The following is a 24,715-nucleotide window of genomic DNA, read 5'->3' as shown; positions in this document are numbered from 1 at the left end:
AAGCAAGGGTAGGGAAAAAGTCCTGTCCCATATAATAAATAAGTTAGTCTTCTCCTTCAGTAAAAGGTAGAATTGTGTTTTTATAATTTTTCTACTAATCTATCAGTGGGGTATCACATTCCTTTGCAATTCTACGGGCTGTTCAAAGATGCCAGTCCTGTAATTTAAGATTGTAAACTGTGTCCACACAGAATTACATCTTGAAGTTCTGTGTCTGTAGTGCAACAAGAACAGCAGGTAGCTTGCTCCCTCCTTAAGTATTTTATTACATTGGAAAGATAGTTGAGATTCATTTATTTTTCCCTTATATTTATTTATAAGTAGGAAAACCTTAAGGGATTTTATTTTTGCATCTAAATTCAAGAGACCATAAAACAGAGCCCACAAATTGAGTAGTCATACCTGGTGAGTCACATGCAGCTGTTGAGTTTTCCCTTTTGGTTCACAAGAGATAACATGGAAACACATGAAGATCTTGAGACTTGAAGGATAAGAAACAGGGAAAGATCATGCTTCCCTGCACCAAAACCATGCTATAGATACAAAGCCCACTGGTAAGGTTGATGCTTATGAAAAAGTTCATGATAAAACTACCAGAAGAACATAGTTATAAATTTTTCAAACAGGTTTTGATGATGTCTCTCGCAAGAGGCAGTTTGTCTCTTTGTTTCCTTGTGCTCCCCTTGTCTGTCCATTGTATCCATTTGTTGTCTCTTGCGCTGCGTTTATAAACTCCTCTGGTCAGGGACTGTCTTTTTGTATTGTGTTTGGGGCTGTTAGGCTCTATTATAATAAAAAATATTATTAATAAGAAGCATGGTAAATATTGAATAAGAGGTAATGTCCGGTCATAATGCATGCTATTTATTTGTACTGATGGATTAAAATATGGTTAGGAGAAAAGAAACATTAAATTAATATTAGAAATATATCGTCAGATGTCTGCATTGACAGAGACGAATAGCGGGGTTCAGACATCAGTACTAGGAAAAAGCAAAATTTTCCAACAAAATTATGTAGGCTATTCAAAATAAGGAATGATTATGAAGAACTCCCGGTAACAGATTAAATGAATTTTACAAAACTGCAAGACATGTTCAAGGTAATACACATTTAGAAAGTGCAGTATTAATGGTGCATATGTGCTGAAATAACAGAAAAAAGGACAACAGAAAAAGGAAAGGTTCAGTGAATTGTAATGAAAATTATCTGGACTCTGAAGATTGCTTCCCCTACAGATGGCAAGAGTATGGAGAGTGATTTTCAGTGTGGTTTTAAGGCTCAAGCACTACAGATTGCATTGCACAATTGTCAGTCTCCAAAGGAAGTGTTGTCAGTGCTTGGAGTGGTATGGCGGCTCTCTGTAGTTGGCCCTGGCTTCCATGGATACCCTGAAATCATTAGTTTGGGGGGCAGAAATCATTGCTTTCTCTGAGAGAAAGGCCTGGTGGGTACTCTACCAGTTTCTTGTCTTCTGTGTAGATTTTTCCTTAGTTTTTCATTTGTACAATATATCATGGAATGCATATTTAAAATATTAATATAATGGAGAATGTTTTGCAATTCTTATACTTGCTAGTGAAATTTAAATATGTATCTAGAATTGGCAAAGTCATAAATCTTAGACTTGACCAAAATCACTATTTAAATAAACTATACATGGCATTTGGCCAAAAGCATCTAAGTGTGGATTATTTCCAGCAATACGCCTTGCTTTCTTACAGAAGGTAAAGTGAATAGGCTCAAAGTGCACACTTTTACTTTATTGCTCTTCCAGTTTCTCATGCACTATTTTGGTTTGGTTTGCAAAATTAAATGTACTACAACATTGGTAAATTTTATTGTCATAAAGAAATGTGAGTGCAGCCATTGAGATCATGATCAATCTGATTGCATTGTGTGCTCCTTGTTAGTTACTAAATGAAATTTGCCAAATGTTTTAGTACATTATATGATGTATTTTGCAGTGTAGACAGAGCAGGAGCTATTTGAGAGAAAGAATAGACTGGAATGCGGAGAAAACCCATAAAAGGATCCAGGAGTTCTAATAGAGTCGATCTTTAATAAACAGTTTGGCAAGTTTTGCCCTCACACATTTGTGCAATTCACTTCTGTTTGGTAGTTACATGTCTAGAAATGTGGCCTGTAGGTTAAAATCTTCTATAAAAGAAGTAGAGACATTTATAGTCTTAGAATACGGTAATTTAAAAATTTTGATTCTCACCTACTGTTCCTCTTTTGAAGGTGTGCCATTTTTATATTAAAATCTGATTTGATATACTGTATGTTTTCCAAACATGCAGAGAAATTTTTTTAATTTAAAGCCAGCATAATCTGTTGAAAGTGGCATTGAATTTATTGCAGTGTCTTTATGATGGAATACTAAAAATCACAAAGAACCTTCTGAGGAGAACAAGGAAAATCCTCTGTGCACTTAGTATTTGCACAGTCTTGGGATCTCTTTTGCACAAATGCCAACATAAAAAATGTTTTTCTGGTTTTCCCCTAATCCATCTACCTTCCATTTATAACGTTGAGACTTTCATCCAAAATTACTGTAGAGTTTGTATTTTAACTTGTATTGCCTTTGGGCTTAAATGACATTTCTACAATGGTGCTCTGTCTCTGTTGAATGCAAACTTTCCTGCAATGAAACAAAGTTTTGGCACAGGAGAAAAATGTTTTTCAGCTTTTCACTGAGGAGCAGTAGGATTTGAACCCAGGCCAATTATTATAGCATCCTGTTCTCAGTATTGTAGTTAAGATTAGTTGTTCTAATTATAAAACCTGTTTTTCAAGGATTTAGTAGCTTGGGCTGTTTTAAATCTCACTGGATTTAATCTTGGAATATAAAAGTGGTAGCCCGTAAGCATTTTTGTTTCAATAACTGACTTAAACTGTTGAAATCCTCATCCCTTTGTTTAATTGATGTATCCTGTAGGCACCCTGGCTCATATATTGTTTTGTTCATTTTGACACACTGACTAAAAGATGGAGTTTAAAGAATTTAGAATTTGAAAAGATGGAGTTCTCCAAGCAATACTAAAAATGTACTAGTGTCTTGTGCAACATAACATTCTAGAGATCTCTGCTACAGAAAACATATGCATGAAAGGAGTGCTAAATGAATGCTTCAAGATACAAATTATTAAAAAGAAATATTTAAATTATTTTTTTTCCATTTATGCTGCTTGATTGTTTGGCTAATGATCATTTTTACTTTCCATTTAAAGTTGGTTTTGTTTTCTGGTTCTCATGCCCTTAACTAATACAATGCTATGTTTGTGTTGTCAGTACTGAGGGAAATGTATATATGTCTCTTTTCAGTCTTTTCTTTTGATATGAAAAAAGGATGCATGAGTGCCTTTTTATTTATAAAAGCTTATTCTCCATTCTTTTTGTTTTGTATTTGATTAGATTAGATGTAATATCTTGCCAGTGTCTTTTTAAGGAGATTAGATTAGATGCAATATCTTGCCAGTGTCTTTTTAAGCAGAATAGTGACTACTTTATTCCCAAATTTCCTTTAAATAGTCTGGGAAGTACCTTTTTTAAAAATCTAATTTTCTTTTAATTATTTATGTATTTTCTTGCTTTTTGTATTTCTCTCAATTTAGACAGTGAAAATAGACTGGTCAGTTTCACTGATTTGTAATCACATTAAACAATGGCATGTTCTCATGCATAGAAACTAGTGTAGAGCTGCATTATCTGGATTTCAAATGCTGCAGAGCAATATTTATATATTTACATTTGGGTTGGTAGCTTATTTTTACAAAACCTACATTTGGGGCCAGTTTTGACCTGCCAGTGACTATAATTCTATTTATGCTTTCATATGCTAGGGCTTTGGCATTTTTTGTTCTCAGACCTAGTTAATAGATACATGGTAAAATTGTATGTGATTGAGGATCACTTTGGATTGATTTGGGGTGCTTGTCCCAGTTGCAGGAGAGGACCCCCCCATACCCGCAGCACTTCCTTCCTCTTGGGTGTTGCTGTGGGAGAGAATCTTAGACTAGATGGGCCCAGTATCCTGAATCTGGCTGAATTCAATTTTGGAGCTGTCAGCCAGGAAGAGGTGCTTCACACCCCTTTAGAATTTCTTCCATGACTGAGTTACAGTATATCAGTCAACGAAGGAAAAACCTACCTCCCACATTTTGAAAAGGAATGAACTGAACGTGCAAGCTCAGCAGATGTGTAAGGGTGTAGTAATCATTAAATTATTGCTTTTAAGATGGCACATAACAGAGCATCTGTGATCCAGCAGTCACGAAGAAAATTTGGGGCTGATATGAGCCCAAAGAAAAGAGAGTAATCAAATTTAACATAGCATTTATATCTCAATAATTTGCAGAGAACCATAAATTTATACTCCATTTCTCTTCTTTGAAAATGAGGGTAGAAGCTTAAGGTGTGTTTAACATTGCTGAAATCATGACTCTAGAGTCAAAACAACAGAGAGACAACTTCAGACCTGGCATAAGCAAGAGCAACACAATTAAAGACAATATGCTGGATTTGAATTTGCCATGTAATATTTGAATGTGATGAATGGAAAGTCACCTATACAGGCAAAGACATGAATCTTTTGAAGTGTGAAAGCTTTTTTTTTGCAACTAATGTGATGCTTACTGACTTCTTTACTACAGTGAAGCAATAAAACATTGATTAAAAGGCTGGTCACAGCTGTGTTCACTGGCCTTAAGACTTGTACACTGAAGTTATTATATTTTAACAAAAAATTGAGACAAAATGTTCTATACAATATCTTTGCAATAACATTTGTTTGATGACAGAATGTACCTGGCATAGTCATTAGCAAAATAACGTTTGCATCTTCTGGAAACATACTCTTACCAGAACAAGTAATGGGACAAATGCAACTTTCCCATCTACATACAGAGCAGAATATCTTCTGCTATTGTGCAGATGTAAATATTGGGTTAGAAATGTCAGAGAAACAGAAATTAGGTTCTACAGACCTGCCCCTTTTGTTTAAGGTGAGAAAATTTGTTTGAAGAACTCAGTCAGTGGGATATGGCGTAAGCCTCAGTGAAGGATGTCTTGTTTGAAAGTGTTGACATATGTTGAAAAAATTATGTTATACAGAAGCCCAACCCCTTGCCACACTTATTTGTGTTTTTTTTTTATGTTGTATCTCATCTCTTCAGAGTACTACAGTAGACTGTAAAATAACATCAGCAGCTGCTGGAGATAAAAACTTTGACAAAAGCCCAACAAAAACAAGGCAACCTCGAAAAGTTGATTTGAGAGCTCGATATTGGGCATTTCTTTTTGACAATCTTAGACGGGCAGTTGATGAAATCTATGTTACTTGTGAGTCGGATCAGAGCGTAGTAGAATGCAAGGTAAGACTCTTTCTGAAGTGTTCTGTCCCAATTGTTGCAATGTGTCTCTTGGTGCTGTTCCTGTCATTACAGATAAGCTAAAAACAAGAAACAGAACCTCAAAAACAAATTATTGCATGCTTTGTATTTTTATTTGAGGGCCTTAAATAAGAAAGCTGAAAACATATTGATTTATTTTTGCTAAGAAAAAGCAGCTTTCATCTTACACGCTGACTGGTTTGGAATGATATGAAACTTATAGCAATATGTAACTTTTTCTTAGACTTTTAACACTGCAGTCAGATTACCTTAATTTATATTAACAAAAACCAAAAACGCCTCATTCAGTCTGTGGTTGATATTTCTAGCAATTGTCATATCCTTTTGCCTGCAGTACTTTTTGCTGTAGATGGCACTGTTGGGATTCAGCCTGTGTTCACATTCTTTAGTTTCCTGTTTAATGTCTTAATTACACATTGCTCCATTTCTGCAGAGATAGTTATCACTCTTCTGATTCACTCTCTGGTGGTAAGAAAGTGCGATTGATGGCGAAGTATAAACAATGTCTGGGTGGGATGTCGTTGTAAGGTGTTTTTTCTAATTTTAGATAACCTTGTGTTTGTATTAAGATGTAAAACAGAGACACAAAGCGTGGTGTCTTTTCAGTAACTCAGTAGGAGAACTATTGCCTTTTAATAAGAGTTCATTGTACACTGTATGACTTTATAATACATTAAATGATCACAAGAATTAAGAGAAGCCAGGACAGTACATCTTTAAGAAAATATTAAAGGTACCTTTTTTTTTTTTTTTTTTTAACATTAAACATGGCTGAAAGTTCACCAAATTCTGGAAGCCATTATCTAATCATTGTGATATGTATATATCTACATATCTACATATATAGTTTAAAATAAACTTTCATCTTATCATGTGTATCTAGTTTTCTGCTGAAATCAGAGATGGCCAAATTGGCTTTGGGATTAGCGTACAAATATATTTAATTGAAATCAGGTTTCAGAACTGAACAGTAGCTGCAGGCTTCCAAACCGTTAGTTGATCTAACATAATTTAACATTTTGTTACTGAACTGTCTTCCTGCTCAGGAAATTTCTCTGATGAATTTTTGTTTTTAAGAAAACCAATCTACTTTGTCGTGTAATCAGATTACCATTTTTAAACTTTTATGACTGAAGGAAAAGAAGTTTATTTGTATCATTATCACATCTTTATAGAGCTGAGACCTCACCTAGAATTCCAGTCATAACACTCAGTCTGTGCTGGGAGGGAAATATATATACATCCCAAACCAAAAATCTTTAAAACACCAGTTAAGGTTGGTAAGTGACAACAATGCAGTTACCTGTCACATTGTTTGCCTGCAAAACTCCCTAGGCACTTAAAAGCACAGAAATGAATAGCTATGTAAATTCTAAGTCTTACACCTCCAAACATATTTAGTAACTGCATTATTTTCATCATATAGAAAGAAATGCCTGTTTCATCACAAAACCACCACTTTAATGCAGTCCCAGTGATTGTTAAGATTTTATGTGTGTTATTTTTGTTATAGTATCTTGATTTTAGGAATTTTCTTTTATGGGATAGCATTGAATAGACAATATTATTTGTTCATATATCTTTTAATAGAGTTTTTTGAAGATGAGATGTAGGAAAGATGGAAAATTTTAAATAATGTTGTTATTAATTATTTGTGGAGAACAGTTACCAGTTATATTTGTTGAGCTTCTTCTTGATTTCTTTTTGCATGATGATTGTATTGATCGATTTATTGTGCTCTTAGCTAAATGTCAGAGATACCTTTAGTACAATATAAGGTGGTGGTGACTTTGATAATATATTTTTTATGATTTATGTGTAATAGTAGAATGTTTTGGAAAAGTATTATTTTTGCTTTTTTCTTAGGATTAATGTTATACATGTAGGTAAGCAGGAAAAAGGTATAATATAAATTTATGGTAAAATTATGTGTGTATGTGGGCTTGTATGTGAGACTGATCAGTATATCATTGACATGCGTGTACATACATCATTTTCTTTTCTTTTTCAAAGGATTTTTTGCTGTGTAACACTGGTGGTAAAATTTAGGCGCAGCCAAATCTCTGCCAGAAGCTGGTTTCACAGTTGTGGTTCTCCACACCCAAAGCTCTGCCCTCACTCCCTGCAAGGCATATCCTGATTTCTGTCAGCCAAAGTGCTCTGGCTGAATGCAGCTTTCATTTCATGGTGCAGAGTGAGACATTCATTCAGGTAGCTGGTGTCAGCCCACTTAGGGCTTTGTAAGTGCGGATTAGGCTCTTGACTTGCACTAAGAACTGGATATGCAAACAGAGTTGAGCATGAAGCACTGGTGTGAGACCTTGTCAACAGTTCTTCTTGCTTAGTAGATGAGCTGCTGCATGCCTTAATTTAAGGGTGGCCTTGGTCAGTCTCAGATGTAGCGCATTACAATAGATCCATATTTGACAGAATAAGGTGTGTGATAAAACTTTGTATCCATTTCTGATTTTAGAGACTACATCATCCCATTGGCAACATCCTTTCCTGTTTATGTTGTGTCATGTTGTGCCTTGTAATACATATCATATACAAGGGCCTGTGTTTGTTTTCTAACTCCAGAGGTGAGATCCTCTTTCCCATTCCAGTTTTATTCTGCTACATAAAAGGGCTGAGGTGGTGTAAAGGGTCTCTAAAAGCCCTGTATTTGTCTAGAACAGGTTTCCCTTGGTGCAGAAAATGTGGAGGAGAGTCATAAAACTGCCTTCAGAGGACCCTCTGTGGGTATAATCTACACTGCACTTACGTACCATCGGCTGGCCTGTGCCAGCTGACTTGGGCTTGCGGGGCTAGGGCTTGCGGGGCTGTTTAATTGCATTGTAGATGTTTGGGCTGTTTAATTGCATTGTAGTCTGAGTTTTGGGACCCTCCCACCTCGCAGGGTCCTAGAGCCTGGGCTCCAGCCCGAGCCCAAATGTTAATATCTACACTCCAGCTAAACAGTCCCTTAGCCTGAGTCAGCTGGCATGGGCCAGCTCCATGCTTTTAATTGCAGTGTAGACATACCCTGTAAGGCCCTGGTATTGGGGCCAGGATGGGCATGTTGGGAATGGGGCCACAGCACTGTAGTGATTTCAGGCAGTACTGTGACTTATAGGCAACCTAGGGAGACTCCCGTAATTTAGGCTGTCTTCCAGGTGCTGCTTAAGCCAGGGGTGGGCAAACTTTTTGGCCCGAGGGCCGCATCTGGGTGGGGAAATTGCATGCAGGGTAATGAATGTAGGGCTGGGGCAGGAGGGAGTGCAGTGTGCAGGAGTGGGCTCAGGGCAAGGGGTTGGGGCGGAGGTGGGGTGCGGGGTGTACAAGGGGGCTCAAGGAAAGGGTTTGGGGTGCAAGGAGGGGGTGGGGAGTGCAAGAGGGGGCTCAGGGCAGGGATGCAGGGAGGAGTGCGGGAGGGGGCTCAAGGCAGAGGGTTGGGGTGCAGGAGCGGTGCAGGGTGCAGCAGGGAGCTCAGGGCAGGGGTTGGTGTGCAGGAGGGGTGCGGGGTGTGGCAGGACCTCAGGGCAGGGGGTTGGGTGCAGGGTGTGGCAGGGGGCTCAGGGCAGGGAGTTGGGGTGCAGGGTGCAGGAGGGATTCGGGGTGCGGACTCCGGCCCAGCACCGCTTACATGGAGCAGTTCCGGGGTGGCAGCAGCACACAGTGGGACTAAGGCAGGCTCGTCCCTTCGGCCCCTGAAAGCGGGAGGGACAGAGGGCTCTGCGTGCTGCCCTTGCCTGTGTGTACATCCTCTGAAGCTCTCATTGGCCGCGGTTCCCTCTTCCTGGCCAATGGGAGCTGCAAGGGGCAATACCTGCAGGCGAGGGCAGTGTGCAGAGCCTTCCGCCCCCCTGCCCAAGGGGCCTCAGGGACGTGGTGCCAGGTGCTTCCGGGAGTGGTGTGTGGCCCACAACACCACGGGGGTGGCAATCCCGCATGCTGGATCCAAAGCCCTGAGGGGCCGGATCCGGCCTGCGGGACATAGTTTGCCCTCCCCGGCTTAAGCCCTCAGAGCAATCTAGGATTGTGAGGATGTAAAGGTAGATTAAAGCCACTTTAGGCCATTGCCGCCTGGGCTATGAGTTCTATGCTATCTAGAGGCAAAAGTCAGATTCTTACCCCACCTCTGCTTCTGAGGACAAAATGTCAGCAACAGAATATTGCATTGCAAGATTTATGCAGGTTGAGTGCATGTCCCTGCATAGACATGAGCAGTTGTATGCATCTCGTTTTTTTGTTTTCAAACATGCCTAAAACAACTAGTTAGCCGTCATTTATTAAATGTCCCAATCCAATTGTAAATAATATATGAATGAAATTGTCAGAAACTAGAAAATTAATATTTAAGATTGGGTTATAGATTGGGTTAAAGCTCTTTGATACTGCACACATTACTGCCCATCTTCATGTAAGATTGTCAGAAATCATTATGATCCTTTATGAAACCAGGCAGGTGAAGGAATGGCGAACCATCCAAAACATAGACACATGGCAAATCTTGAATAGAAATTTAACAGCGTGGCCCACAAAGGATTTCTCTAGGGACTGATATCGCAAATGCAGGCAGTAGGGCATTGGTTGGATTGAAACTGTGTTTTGTTTGGATCTCTGTGAGAGAAACAGCAGAAAGACCAGAGAAGCTTGGAGAGAATACAGCCACACAGAAGCATTTGTAGCATGGCCTGAGGAAAAAGCTGAGAGATTTTGGGCTGAATGCTGGCTGAAAGAGACATGGAGGTGTGAGCAAAGAAAGTATCTCCTTTTGTTTGATTCTTCATGTATTCAGAGAAACAGGACTTTTTATATTCTTTGTAAATAAACAGAATTGCATTAAAGATGCGTGTCTCCATCATCAATTTCTTGTAACAGAAACAATCCACAAGTTCCTGAACTTTGTCTAACTACTTGGGTCAAATAGGAGTAACAGTTAATAGTCTATCTTCAACCCACATAATAATGGGAGGGGAGAAAACCCCAGTTTGAGTTGAGGATGGCATTATCATTCTTCAGTCTCTTTTATTTCCATTTGTTGTATTGCATCACAACCTTTAAACAAATCACTTTGTAAAGGAGAAACTGTGTAATTTTCAAAACAATAGAATGTTAAACCTTCCTAAGGGTGGTAACTCACAGTGAGCAAATCCCATCATAACTTTTACTGCGCAGGGCAGTGCTAGAAATCAATAGAGATCACTTTTCTGTATAAGCGGTGACAAAGTCACAAAAAAAAAAAAGGGTAGAAGTCTGAAAGAAAAATATAAAAAGCTGGTGGAAGCAAACAGAGGCTGACAATGGCAAGAGTGAAGCTTAGAACTCCTCTGGGCTTTAAAATACAGAATAGAAGTGATAGTAAAATTAAGAAATAAAGGTAAAAGATCCCAAGAAATTACTTCTGTCATGCAAAATAGTGAGCACTTTTAGTGCCACAGAGAAGGACTCCACTTGTTGTTCACGTAAATAAGAACTGATGGTTGGTGCACTTCATATATTCTCTGGTGCGTGACTGCTTCCCCAAGGGCAAAAGGCTTAATGGAAGATATTTTAAAGTGCTTAAAAGGAAGACTCTTGTCTGAAAGTATGATACCTCAGGGCTTTAGTTCAAACACAGAATCTACCTTTCAGAGAACAATTACAGGTAGATAATTTACCCTCTACATGCCTGACTGACTATATTCTTCTGAATCTAGTCTGCTTACTTGGTTAAGCACATATATGTTATTCTAAACATATACTATTCAGCCTTTACTTCAGTCTTTACTAAAAAAGTTAATTGTGACCAGATGCTTAACGCAAGTTTAATATTAACAACAAGGGAGAAGGCTCTTGGAAAAGAACAGGTTAAAAAATACTTTGGTAAGTTAGATGTGTTGAGGTCAGCAGGGCCTGACAAAATTCACCCCAAGGTACTTAAGGAACTAGCTGAAGCAATTTTTGAGCAGTTAACAATTATCTTCAAGAACTCATGAAGGATGGGTGAGGTCTTGGAGGACTGGAGAAGGGCAAACATAGTACCTATTTTCAAAAAGGGGAAAAAGGAGGACCTGGGGAATTTAGACCAGTCAGCCTAACTTGGGTACCCAGAAAGATACTCAAACAAATTATTAAACAGTCAGTTTGTTCAAACCTGGAGGATAATAAGGTGATAAGTAATAGCCAAGATTGATTTGGCATGACATGTACATGACAAATCCATCTAGTTTCCATCTTTGACAAAGTAACTGGCCTTCTGGATGGGGAGAAGCAGTAGACTTGATATTGCTGGACTTTAGTGACGCTTTTAACTCTGTTCTGCATGACATTCTAATAAGCAGCCTATGGAAATATGGCATAGATGAAATTAGGTAGGTGCAAAACTGGTTGAAAGACCATACTCAAAGAGTATTTAGTAATGGTTCACGTCTCCTTTGGCCCCTCGGGTCAGTCCTGGTTCCGGTACCATTCAGTATTTCTTCATAACTTGAATGATGGAGAGGAGAGTATGCTTATACAATTTGTGAATGATGTCAAGCTGAGAGTGGTTGCAAGCACTTTGGAGGACAGGATTAGAATTCAGGATGATCTTGATAAAGTGGAGAATTAGTCTGAAATCAACAAGATGAAATTTAATAAAGACAAATGCAAAGTACCACATTTAGGAAGGAAAAAATCAAATGCACAAATATATAACAGGGAATAACTGGCTAGGCAGCAGTATTACACAAAAAGATTTGGGGATTATAGTGAATCACAAATTGAATATGAGGCAAGAAGTTTGCTTCTGCTTCAAAAATAGCAGATGTTATTCTGATATGTATTGACGGAAATGTCATATGAAAGACAGGGAAGATAATAGTTCTACTTTACTTGGCACTGGTGAGGCCTCAGCTGGAGTACTGTGTCCAGTTTTGGGCACTGCACTTTAAGAAAGATATGAATAAATTGGAGAGAGTCAAGAGGAGAATAATAAAAAATATGAGGTTTGGAAAATATGACTACGAGGAAAGGGTGAAAGCTCTAGACATGTTCAGCTGGAGAAGAGAAGGCTGGGGTGGATGTGGAGGAAGGGCATGAAAACAGTCTTCAAATATGTAAAAGGTGATCAATACAGAGGATGGAAATCAATTATCTCCATGTCCACTGAGGGTAGAACAAGAAGTAACTGGCTTATTTTAACAAGGGAGATTCAGGTTAGATATTAGGAAGAGCTTTCAAATAATACAGATAGTTTAACTCTGGAACAAGTTAAGTAAGGAGGTTGTGGAATCCCCATCATTGGAAGTTTTTAGGAATAGGTTAGACAAACACCTCTCAGGAATTGTCTAGGTATATTTAATCCTGCCTCAGCACAAGCGGATGGACTAGGTGATCTCTAAATCCCTTTTAGCCCTACATTTCTCTGATTCTGTGAACCTGATAGAGCTATTTCAGTGTATCCTCTAAATATGATTTTTAATACAATAGTGTAGATTGCCCCATTGTGTAGAACCACCATAAGGAAGTACTTATTTGCACAATGCACAGTCAACTTGTGGAACTCGTTGCCAGGGGATGTTGTGAAGGCAAAAAAGAATTCATGAAGGATAGGTCCATTAATAGCTATTAGCCAAGATGGCCAGGGACTGCAACTCCATGCTCTTTGTGTTCCTAAACCTCTCTGACTGCCAGAAGCTGGGACTGGATGACGGGGATTGATCACTTGACAATTGCCCTGTTCTGGTCATTCCCTCTGAAGCATCTGGCAGTGGCCACTGTTGGAAGGCAGAATACTGGGCAGATGGACCATTGGTCTGACTTGATATTGCCATTCCTAGGTTCTGACACCATCAGGAGAGGGTTTGTGTGCAAAACAGTGCAAAGTTCACTTTAAAGAGTTTTTATGAAACTCTTCCCTCACAGTGATAGAGATTTGCAGACACACAGATTTTGGAGCAACATCTTCTCCAAAGTCCACACATCCTAAGGATCTTCAGGGAAGAGATCTCCTTTTTGTTGGAGACAGGAGCTGTCCTTCAAGGATAACTATTGCTTCTCTGTCTACCTTACCCCTGGGCAACATAGCCTTATTAGGAGCCATGTTGCCATTGATCGCATCCCACAGCAGCTATGCAGTAGCATCAGCATATCCTGCCTCCAACTCCACACCTTGTACTCTGTAGAGTCACGAGCAGAGAATCTTCTGAGACAAGGGAGGTGGGACTTCTTCCTCTCCCCACATATGGTCTCCTCTTTTTATAGGTTCTGGGGTGGAACAACTGAGCCATCATGCAATGTCATTGTGTAAAAATAGTTCTTGGATGACTCTGATTTGGTGGTAAAGCTATTTTTTCCAATTTTTTAACTAGCCATTAAATGTGGCTTTAGATATTTTTCTATTTTGCTTATTAAAATAATTCTAACAATGTACAATGTTGCAATAGAAAAGACTAGGCATTATAAGAAAATACAGCTGGAAGATTTGATCATCTCTGTGGCTCATATAGTCTCTCTTCGTGTACTGTAATCTCATGAATATACAGTGACACTGCAGTGTTGATAGATAGGTAATGTGTAGTAATTCTGCTGGATTGTTTAAACAATAGTTTAAAAATTATATGTTAGGAGTTTAGAGATTAAAAAGACCACTCTGGTCTTCTGAATCTTTAAATTTTAAGATGAAAGTCAGTTTTATAATAAAAATCTATATTAACGGTGGAAATATCTTTAATTTCACTCATATGCTTACTTGGTAACAGTTCGTACTTGCCTGATGTGTCTAGAGAAGGTATTTAGTGGTTTAAAATAGGATTAATTATACACCTCTACTCCGATATAACACTGTCCTTAGGAGCCAAAAAATCTTACTGCGTTATAGGTGAAACCACGTTATATCAAACTTGCTTTGATCCGCCAGAGTGCGCAGCCCCTCCCCCCCAGAGCACCGCTTTACCATGTTATATCCGAATTCGTGTTATATCGGGTCGCATTATATCGGGGTAGAGGTGTATAAAAAGTGTTATCTTATGGTACTAGACAGACAAATCACTGCCTACAGTTGAGAAGTCACACAAATTCTGCCAGGTCTGAGGGACTAAAGGACATTAATGATGATAAACAAAAGCAGCACTTGTGTTGACTCATATTTTGTTGTCTTGTTTTTCTTACCTATTTAGTTTGAAAGCTTTTTGAGCAGAGAACGTATTGTTAGCTAAGTTTGTGAAGTGTCATTTATATTTACAATGCTGTATAAGTGTTTTGTAAAAATAATATTAAATAAGGAAATATAATATCTGGTAATTGATCCTCTAGCCCAGGAGTTCTCAAACGGGGGGTCAGGACCTTTCAGGGGGTCGTGAGGTTATTATATGGGGGGTTGCAAGCTGTCAGCCTCCACCCCAATCCCTGCTTTGCCTCCAGTATTTATAATGGTGTTAAATTAAAAAACATTTTTTGTATATTTATGATGGGGGTTGAACTAAGAGGCTTGCTATGTGAAAGGGGTCACCAGTACAAAAGTTTGAGAACCACTGCTCTAGCCTTTGTGTTATTTATTTTTAAATTGTTCTCTGAAAATAAACAATTGTTATTAAGAAAAGCTTTCATATAGATTTTATTCAAATAATCTTAATTTATTATTTTGAATATTTGTATTTTAATTTGGGAAAATTTTCACTCTTTTTCATATTTTTCCATATACTGAAAAAATTCATGTGGATACATCATGCAGTGTTATAAATGTTTTAATTGTGCTAAAGGTCAAATTACAATACAAGATTTATACTTGTTAAAGAAAATAAAACCTGACCCTATTACCAACATTTAACACCTTTGTTAGATCCAGGCTATCTTGAAAATGTGTGTGTTTGTTTTTGAAGTTATGCATATGGGATTTATTCAATTTTATGATTTGGAGTACTTGGTTATTGATTACATTGTCACTGTGAATAATGTTTAGTGCTTCCAAATGGGACTGAGCTCTGGTGAGTGGTTGTGGTTGAAATTGCAGACGAAAGGGTTGTGGTAAGGATGCAAACAGTGGAAATGTGTGTAAGAAGATCAGCTGTTGTATATATTTCCCCCTGGCTTTGGACACTGCCTAAGGCAGTATCTCAGTAACTCTTGCTAATGGTTTGGAGCTGAGGTATTTGAAACCACAAATGTATGTATTGGTACTGCTTTGATGCTTCATGCTTAAGAGTACAGTGACAAATTGGTTAAATTACCTCTAAAAGAAGCAGGGTTTGTCAAGTTTAAACATAGTCTTATTTCATTTAAATTAGTCTGTCCACTGGTTCAGTGGTCACAGAATTGGTGGATATAAGACCAAATAGGAAACAAAAAAATATAGCATAGATACTTGCTATATTATAGTCCCCCCACATTCAAGTTAAATATTGATTTTTCCATGTATTTTATATGTTTTATTTTATTATTTAGCATTCTGTAGCCCAACAGAAGAGTAGCCCTCTAACCCTTTGTAGAACATGACACCACTCCCCAGTCCATAATGAATGGTCTGTGCTGCTTTCCTGTGAAATTTGGAGATGGTCCCAGTCACATTGCCATGAACTCTGACTGACTAAGCTTTACCCCTAATTTCCATCCACCAGACTTTGTGCCTCTGCCACAAGAACACGTTTGGAAGTTAGCTTGTCCCAAACAGTTTGCTGTGTTCCAAGTTGCTCCTAAAGTGACATTTTTGCAGATGTGAGTCCATGAAGTGAATATGTATTTTCTGATTCAGCCTGTCTCAACCTTCTTAATGATGATGATAATAATTAATAGTAGTAATTTCATCCAAGGATCTTAAAGTATTTTCACCTACCTCCTGAAGTAGGTCAACATTATTGTCCCCACTTTACATATGAGCAAATCTGGGCACAGGCAGGTAAGGTTACACAGTGAGTCAGTGGCAGAACTGGAAATGAAATCCGGAGTCCTATCTATCAGTCCTGTGTATTACCCTCCAGATCATCCTTCAGTACAAATATTTGTACTTGAAATATTTTCTTTCTTCCCTTTTGCTCTCTTATTCCCAATCTCACTCTGCCCCTCCTTATTTAATATTTGGAAAACAAAGAAAATAGATTGCATACAAATATATTGGCGCTAAGAGCAGTTAGGCTAGTGGTAAAGGTTTTCCTGAACTCAGTGAATGAGTAATTTGTATTGACTCTCAGATACAGTATGACAGCCAAGTATTATCTAAACAAACACCATGTTCTTCTGTTGTCCATCATCAGGATGGGTTCATTTATTTTCCATTTCTTCATACCAGCTACAAGTTTAGGTTCTTCCATCTTAGTTTTTAGGGCCCATTACATGTATTTCGATTAGTTTGACAACCCAAAAACCAGTGGGTCTTGAACTGATTTCTTACTAGATTTGAACCTCTAGAAGAATGTTTATTCACACTCCATCTTCTAAAAGAAACAATCTGGAAGTTCTATTGCTGATCCTCCTTACACTGTATTCAGAAAGACAAAGTGGTTCTGAAACATCACCCCAAAGCCTAGTAAGATGGTCGTAGATTTTCATATTAGCAAATATATAACTCTCGTGCTGTGTTATTCACAAGTCTCATCATCTGCCAATGAAATGAGGTTTCATAGATTAGATCAGTGGTCGGCAACCTTTCAGAAGTGGTGTGCCGAGTCTTCATTTATTCACTCTAATTTAAGGTTTCGCGTGCCAGTAATACATTTAAACATTTTTAGAAGGTCTCTTTCTATAAGTCTATAATATATAACTAAACTATTGTTGTATGTAAAGTAAATAAGGTTTTTAAAATGTTTAAGAAGCTTCATTTACAATTAAATTAAAATGCAGAGTGCCCCCAGACCGGTGGCCAGGACCCGCGCAGTGTAAGTGCCACTGAAAATTAGCTTGTGTGCCGCCTTCGGCACACATGCCATAGGTTGCCTATCCCTGGGTTAGATATTTTAAAAGTTTTTAATACTGTTTGGAAAAAGCTCAGCCTTATTTGTAAATTTTCCTTTTTTTTTCTTCCTTGTGGAGAAATCCAAATTTCAATTCAGAGGTTTTCCAAGTGGATTCTGGTTTCTGTCTAGGCCTTTTTATGATCAGGCTGGAGTCTCAATACCAGATAGATTGAGGGCATTCTATGAGACCTGTGGCTACACTGGCTGCCTCTATTAGAAATATATCTATTCTTGAAATATGTTAGGCTGCCATGTGGAGTTCACACCTGCATGAAGTATTATTCTCTTGACTCTGAATATAGATCAGTTGCTCTGTTCAGTAGGGCAGCACTTCAGTCTGTTTCTAAGTAAGCACTCCCTGGCCTCCTGTGATTGTGAGTCTGCTGATTAGTCTCCTACATTGGTCTGCTGAGATAATTCATTAAAGCAAAATGAAGGTTGCCTAGCAATATTTGGAATTCTCAGAATATATAGGGCAAATTCTATTCTGTTACCCGAGCGTAAACCAAGAATGACTCTGTTGAAGTCAGCAAAGCTGAATAGATGGAAAATCAGTGTGAGATTGGGTGGAGGCCCATTGTCTCTGCTGAGACACATTCATCATCTTTTCTCCACTCCTCTTTGCAGTCCCTTAATGGATGCTTTGATGAGGAAAGAAATTGAGAACAGTTATGGGATCTTGAACATTTGGATCCTAGATTGTCAAAAGTGCTCCCAGCAGCTTTAACTACTAACAGTTCAGTGGCTTATGTGCATGGTGCAAGACTGCTATAGTGGGGATTTGCAGAGGCAACATCGTTTGGAGAACTCCAGTTATTGGTGTATTATATTATTTTTCTCCCCATCACACAGTTTTTGCCTCGTCTTTAAGGCCTCATGTTACTGTTATTTTTCATTGACTGAGAATGGTTCAATGGCACTCCATTAGATAGAGTAAAGGGATCCCCCTCCCCCAATCCTCCACTAAGATTAAACACACTGCTTTGGCAACTATCCCTGACCAGGAAGCAAGAATCCAAACCAAACCCTCTGGGTTCTTCTAAGCATTTATAATTCAGCTGTCAAAAAAGTATCTCTGCAATGAAACTTCTTGTGCAAACTCTCAGCCCCAGGGCAACTTTTAAGCCAAATGACTAAAACAAAATATCTGATTGTCCTTTTCAAATTTAAATAGAAAGACAGAAGAGAAAAATACTAGGTTTGCTTGGTTTTTTTGCAGGAATAACTGAAAATGGCATCTAATCTGACAAATATTTAATCCAAAATGTACAACATAATTACTCTGCGGAACTATCAACTGGTAGAAAAAACTCAATACCCGTTTCCAGACCTGAGAATGAACTGAACATTTGTATGTTAACAAAGTTCTTTTCTCTGGTATGTTCTTCTGGTGGGAATGCTGGGGAAATTGTTCCATCTTGTGGTCTCCTTTGCTTACCTCCCCCCCTACTTCCCTGCATTTTAGTGTAGGGGAGTGAAACTGAGAAGATTTGATTTCCAAGTTCACTACATTATATTTGAACAAACGAGACTCCTTTTTTCGAAAGGTACATGCAATAGGAACCAAATCATGTAGTTTTTTTTTTTTATATATATACAAGGGGCTGGAAAATTGATTGGGTTTGCTTCCGCTCATGGAGTTTTTTCTTTATTATTCTATGGGAGATCCCTGTGTTTCTGCACAGCTTCTAGACCCACATGACTCATGTACGAGCAGGAGCTATACTTCTGTGGTATCTCCTACTGTTGCTGACCCTCTCCTGCCCTGACATCTCCCGTCCCATCCCTTCAGTGTATGTGTATTGCACTCTGTGGTGGGTTAATCCATGTATGTTGTTTCTGGCTTAGGTAAGAGGCATTAAATTACATCACCAGTCCCTGCTTAATTTAGGGGGCATGATAGATTGGACAGCAGCCATCCCCTGGGCTGTCTATCCACACCTATGAAGCCAGGTCACTGCAGATGACCTAGGGATGTGTTTCCATGGAATCAGACAGAAAACGAGAATACTTGTAAATTTACTGTAGATATTTTGTAAAAATAATGAGGTCTTACTAATATTAGACATCCTTCCAGTGCTCTGCCACTAAGCCGTTGCTATGAAGTGAGGAGAGGCCATTTTTGTATGTGTGAATTATAGGGTGTGAGGTTCTAATGTCTAGAGACCTGTCCAATATTTATTCAAAGGTTGCCCTCTTTAATTGCCCACTGCTGAAATTAACATAGCTTTTTCAACTAACTAGAGAAACACTTCAATTAAATATATATTGTTTTCATTCCAGTTCAAAAATTCCACCATATTGATACTAAGCTTGAAGGATGTTGAGGTATTTTCATTATTTAAAAAAACCTTTAAGATATAGGAAGCTGTGTGAGATCACAGGACCACACATATACTGTTTTGCAAATGCATTATGGTAAGGCTTCTCCAAGGTTTTTAGGAAAGGTGGGGACATCCATGGAAAAGATTACCATGAGCCCAAAATGTAGGAACAAGAAGCATGGATTAAAATATATATAATTTTTTAAAAATGTGGTGTTATTTGAAATTAAGCTAATGATTCAGGGCTGGAGCAAGGAAATACACTAAGGTAGAAAATGAAAGCATGAAGAAGTCATTAGAATGATGCAGGGGGGAATTTTAATATTGTAGAAATTCTTCTGTTTCACATTTTCCTGTTGACATTGGTTTTAAGACCATCCCCTCAACCCCAACCTGTTTTCTTAGCTTGTACTGGCCCTTTAAAAATCAGTATGAGTTACACTTGACCTTGACAAATAATGGCATTTAAAATTGCCTTGACTCTAGTGCAGCAGCAGTCTACCCCATAAAGGTTCCTTTTTGTCAGCACCTTCTCAAGTGGTACAAGTTTCCACTGCTTCAGCACCATAGGGTATATCTGCTACACTCAGTACTGTAGGTGAATTAGAGAGCCAAGACCCTAGGGCCCTGTGCAGTAGTATTGTGTATCAGGAGGACAAAGGGATGGCGCCAACCGTCCTGCTGTATGCGCCAGTAACTAGAATTAATTACAAACCAATCGAATCCGTTGCAGCCAATTGGTAAACTAATTGGTAATTTTAGCTGTACATCTATATGTAGTTATCTGGATGCCTGTAACGGCGCTTTCAGAGCCACTTTTGTTCTGCTTCATCCTGCTTGACAAAATGGCCTTCATAGCTTTAGGGAGAAAGATGTGCATCAGTGAATATGGGGCCGCTCCAGCTGCTTGTCTTGTTTGTATTCCCTTGTTCGTAAAACATGACTCAGATTACAGCTGCATGGTACTGCTCTGATCATTTCTGATAAAGTGTAGCTAAACATTCCTTAAAAGAGGTTGTTTAAGCCATTTATTGTATTTTCTTTGTGCCATCTAGCTTCAGAAATATAACTCATATTTGGATTAATTCAGTTTTTAATAGGGAAAATCTCAGTAGCAGACATTTTAAAATAAATTATACTGAATTAATCTTGCTTTCTATGCTCTTACTGTTGTTAACGTTCAGCACAAGATAATATGACTGACTTAAACTGAATTAGAAACCTAGATTTTTATTAGTGAAATTGAAAGAAGAGGGCTGGCTAAAACACGTAATTTGTTCATTTCTTGTAGCAGACTTTTCTTACCAGTTACTTTGCAATGCCAATTGCCTTTTAAGAAAAATAAATAAAATGTTTTGTTTTTGTGACACTTCAAAATAAAGGTAATATAATCTTAATATAAAAGTTTTGATTTTTCATATATATTTGTAAATATTTGCTACAAATTCACTTTTAGACTATGTCCAACAGATGTATTTGTAGTTATCTTTCATCTTTCTATGTATATGTATATATAAAATCTCAGTGTTAAAATTTTTTTTTATTAGTATTTGTCAGAGTTCTTTCTTCCCTTCATTTTGGATGAAAATTACCCCTGTGCGTAGGTCCAGTCCATGGACTATAAACTACTTATGTCTCAGTTAAGTCCTATTTTGTGTGCTTAAGTGGGAGATAAGTTGTCTATAGGCCTCGTGCTGGTCTTCTGCACAGGGCTGAATTGCATTTATCTGAATTAAGTAGAAGAGAATAATGAAGTCTGATTTAGAGTATATGTATAGCTATCAGTTAAAAAAATGAAACAATTAAGAGCTCATACTTAGGTAAATCTCCCACTGAAATTAGTGGGAGAATTACCTGAGTGAAGGCTGCAGAATCAGGCCATACTAGGGGAAATGGCCTTTTCAATTTTAACTGTCTTCTGTGTTTAAGGGCAACCTTGACATAGTTAACACACTTCCAAAGCTTGAATGAATTGGAAACCAGTATGTATGATGAATCATTTTATATTTTTTGCTACTAGAAGGAAGTAAAGACTTTTAATCCTGTTTTGCTCAGCATACATGATTATTGTGCCACTAATTTTCTTCTTTAGATGTGAGAAATTATATTAGATTCACATTATAGGTCTGCAGTTGTCAAATGGCATTCTTTGTTACTTGTCAGCATATACATGACTAGGTTCTATCAAATTAATAAGATCTTGCAAGATTCTGTTCATTATCAATTGAATTCCAACATACTGTGAAAGTCTGGCTTCAAGCCATGAAAGACAGTCATGGATGCTGCTTTCACTTTGTCTGACTGAAATAGCTGACTTTGAATCACTTAAGAAATGTAGGTAAATTCTTGAACAATTATATTTCATTCAACAGTATCTTTCCAAAACGATAATAGAATCACTTATCCATAAAAATAGAATGTGTAATCTGATTATTGGTTGTTATAAGGGCTAAATATGTAATTATTCCAAAACCATGAATGTGGGATTCTGTGGTTTACAATTCTTAAAGTGCAGTTATTGTGAGAAAAGTGAATGAAACTTTACATCCCGGGGGTTCTGTGCTTAGTAGTGCTCTCAGTAACTTCACATCAAATATATTCTGTTTAAAATTGCCAGTGCCATAATCTCTCCCTGTATACTTTCTGCCTCTTAAACCATCACCAGTAATATTCTGTAATTATAGTATAATTTATAATTTTGTTGATGCTGAGGTAGAGTAGAATCTTATGTGGCAATATCACATATACATTCCATAATCTCTAGACAGACTAGTATTGCTACACACCAGCAGGATGTTCTGTGTGCTGCAATTTAGGAATTCTGTGGAAGAGGGGTTCTCTCCTGTGGGCTACAGAGCTAGGTAGGGTGCTTTTTGCCTTCCCCAACTGCTGATATCCTAGGATTCATTAGAGTGGACTCTCTCTCCTGCTGACTTTACAAAATGTGCAGCCGCCCTCCTAATCACTTTGCACATTACATAGCCAAGTGAATCATTAATGTTTGTGCAATTTCCTTTGCAGTTCATGAGTTTATCAAAACTCTATGCAAAATGTACTGCACATATCCAGCATGTGAATTTTAAAAGATCATAACTTGTCAAATCAAAATCAAATTTCACTGGAGCATTCAGAGACACTTGTGCTTAAGGAGAGCTTTAATTTACATGCCAGATTTCAGCTTTCTGTCCTTAGCCATTTTGTTTGCAGAGATATTCAAAAAAGATTACAAGAATTATTTATAATAGGAAAAGTATTTTAAACTCTCTTTAAAGTCTGAACAGTTTTTGCTCAAGCCATTCAAAAGCTCCACTTTCAAGCAGGGACTGAGACTGGTAAATTTCAGCTTAAAAAGTTTAAGTTTCAGAAAGTTATTGGCAACTTCAAGTGGTGTCAGAATGGAAAATATTATGCAACCTTTACTAAAGCAGATTTTGCCACTTTAGCTATAATAGAGTGAAATTTGTACTGTCTGGTCAGGTTTTTTGCTGAGTTTTCTATTTCTTCCAATATTGTCTCTTTCTTTGCCTTCCCCACCCCCAAAAATACAAATACCTGATGTAGGTTGTTGTTTTCCAGGAGGTTCTAATGATGCTAGATAACTATGTAAGAGATTTCAAAGCATTGATTGACTGGATACAGCTACAGGAAAAGCTAGAGAAGGCTGATGCTCAAAGCAGGTAAACAGATTTTTTTCTTTTCTTTTAATCTATTTCCTAATAGTCTCTCAGGGTGAAATTTACCGTAGTGCAGAGGTCCAGCACACGGGCCTATGAGCCACTTAAGTCCCACTTAAGCAATATTGCCAGCTCCTGTCATTAAAAAAATCATGAACAAAGCCATATGAAATCATGGTATTTTAAAAAAATGTATTTGGGGTTCTTTTTATTTGCAGGCTAGCAAGTGAGAGCATACCCAGGTTCCCTGGTATGCTTGTTCGGCCCACACAGAAGCCTGTGCTGCCAAGTCTTTATTACTGTTTTTTAGCCATGCTAGCTAGATTAAAGCTAGAGTGGGTGCCAGTCTGTACTGCTATCACATCTCCTATTGCAGTGTAGACATACCCTTGGACTCCTAGGTCATTTGAGTGACTGAAAATTTTATCTACTATCTATGAAAAAAGATCAGCCTAACTGTTTATTCGGGTTCCTGTTTTCCCAAGGAAAGCTAAATCCTGCTTTCTATAAACAATTTCATAATACCCTGTTCTTCTCAGCAGCATCTATGAGGTGTCCCCACCTTGCAAATTCTCTTAAGTAATTATCTGAGAAGAAAAAGGCTTAGAATTTAGAATTGTTGAATAACATCAACAATAATAATACCTAGCTCTTACATAGCAGTTTTCATCAGTAGATCTCAAAGTGCTTTGCAAAGGAAGTAAGCATCACTACCCCATTTTACAGATGGGGAAACTGAGGCATAGAAAGGTGAAGTAACTCTCCAAAGGTCATCCAGCAGGCCAGCGGTAGAGTTGGGAATAGAATTCAGGTCTCACGAATTCCAATTCTGTGCTCTATCCACTAGGCAACATTGCCTCCCTTTAGTGACAGGCAAACAATTATTTTAAAAGTGGTTTAGAGTATTGCATTCAGATCAAGCCCATGCTTTCCCTTGCCCTATTGATTCTTCACTTGGTTCCATTTTTGAATTAATCAGTAGTTGACATATTCTATATTACAACCACTGGCTGTGCTCACACTAGGTTAGTTCAGATAAAATTTTCCACTGTTGCTACATCACCAACATCCAAAACATTATTTTGTTTTACTTCAAGTTGAAATAGGAATATCCATTGAAAAATGTTGTAATAACTGCTTAGGATTTATTCTTAATTCATTCTCTCCTGAATTTTTAGACCTACTTCATTGGCCTGGGAAGTAAAGAAGATGTCTCCAGGACGTCATGTCATACCAAGTCCATCAACAGATAGAATCAGCGTAACATCAAATGCTCGAAGAAGTTTAAATTTTGGGTATGAAAACAAATAATAAAGGCACTAAAGGAAAGCTGACTCATTTATTAAAAAGGTTCAGGGTTAACGCGTACATAATTTTCCTTTTGCAGCTAATGTATTATTTAGCTATTTGCT

At 37.9% G+C, this 24,715-nt stretch overlaps 1 protein-coding gene across 2 annotated transcripts in view; it reads left to right on the top strand.

Moving 5' to 3' along the window:
• Nucleotides 1-24,715, top strand: part of SCAPER (S-phase cyclin A associated protein in the ER) — a 340,257-nt gene that overhangs the window by 45,562 nt on the left and 269,980 nt on the right. For both annotated transcript variants that reach the window (XM_044979453.1, XM_044979452.1), the window contains exons 5-7: nucleotides 5,178-5,375; nucleotides 23,206-23,306; nucleotides 24,482-24,598. In XM_044979453.1, coding sequence (XP_044835388.1) covers nucleotides 5,178-5,375; nucleotides 23,206-23,306; nucleotides 24,482-24,598 — 416 coding nt within the window. The remainder of the gene's footprint in view (nucleotides 1-5,177; nucleotides 5,376-23,205; nucleotides 23,307-24,481; nucleotides 24,599-24,715) is intronic.

This window comes from Mauremys mutica, chromosome 11 (genome assembly GCF_020497125.1).
Source record: "Mauremys mutica isolate MM-2020 ecotype Southern chromosome 11, ASM2049712v1, whole genome shotgun sequence".
Classification (NCBI taxonomy): domain Eukaryota; kingdom Metazoa; phylum Chordata; order Testudines; family Geoemydidae; genus Mauremys; species Mauremys mutica.
This window is presented reverse-complemented; position numbering and strand designations above follow the sequence as displayed.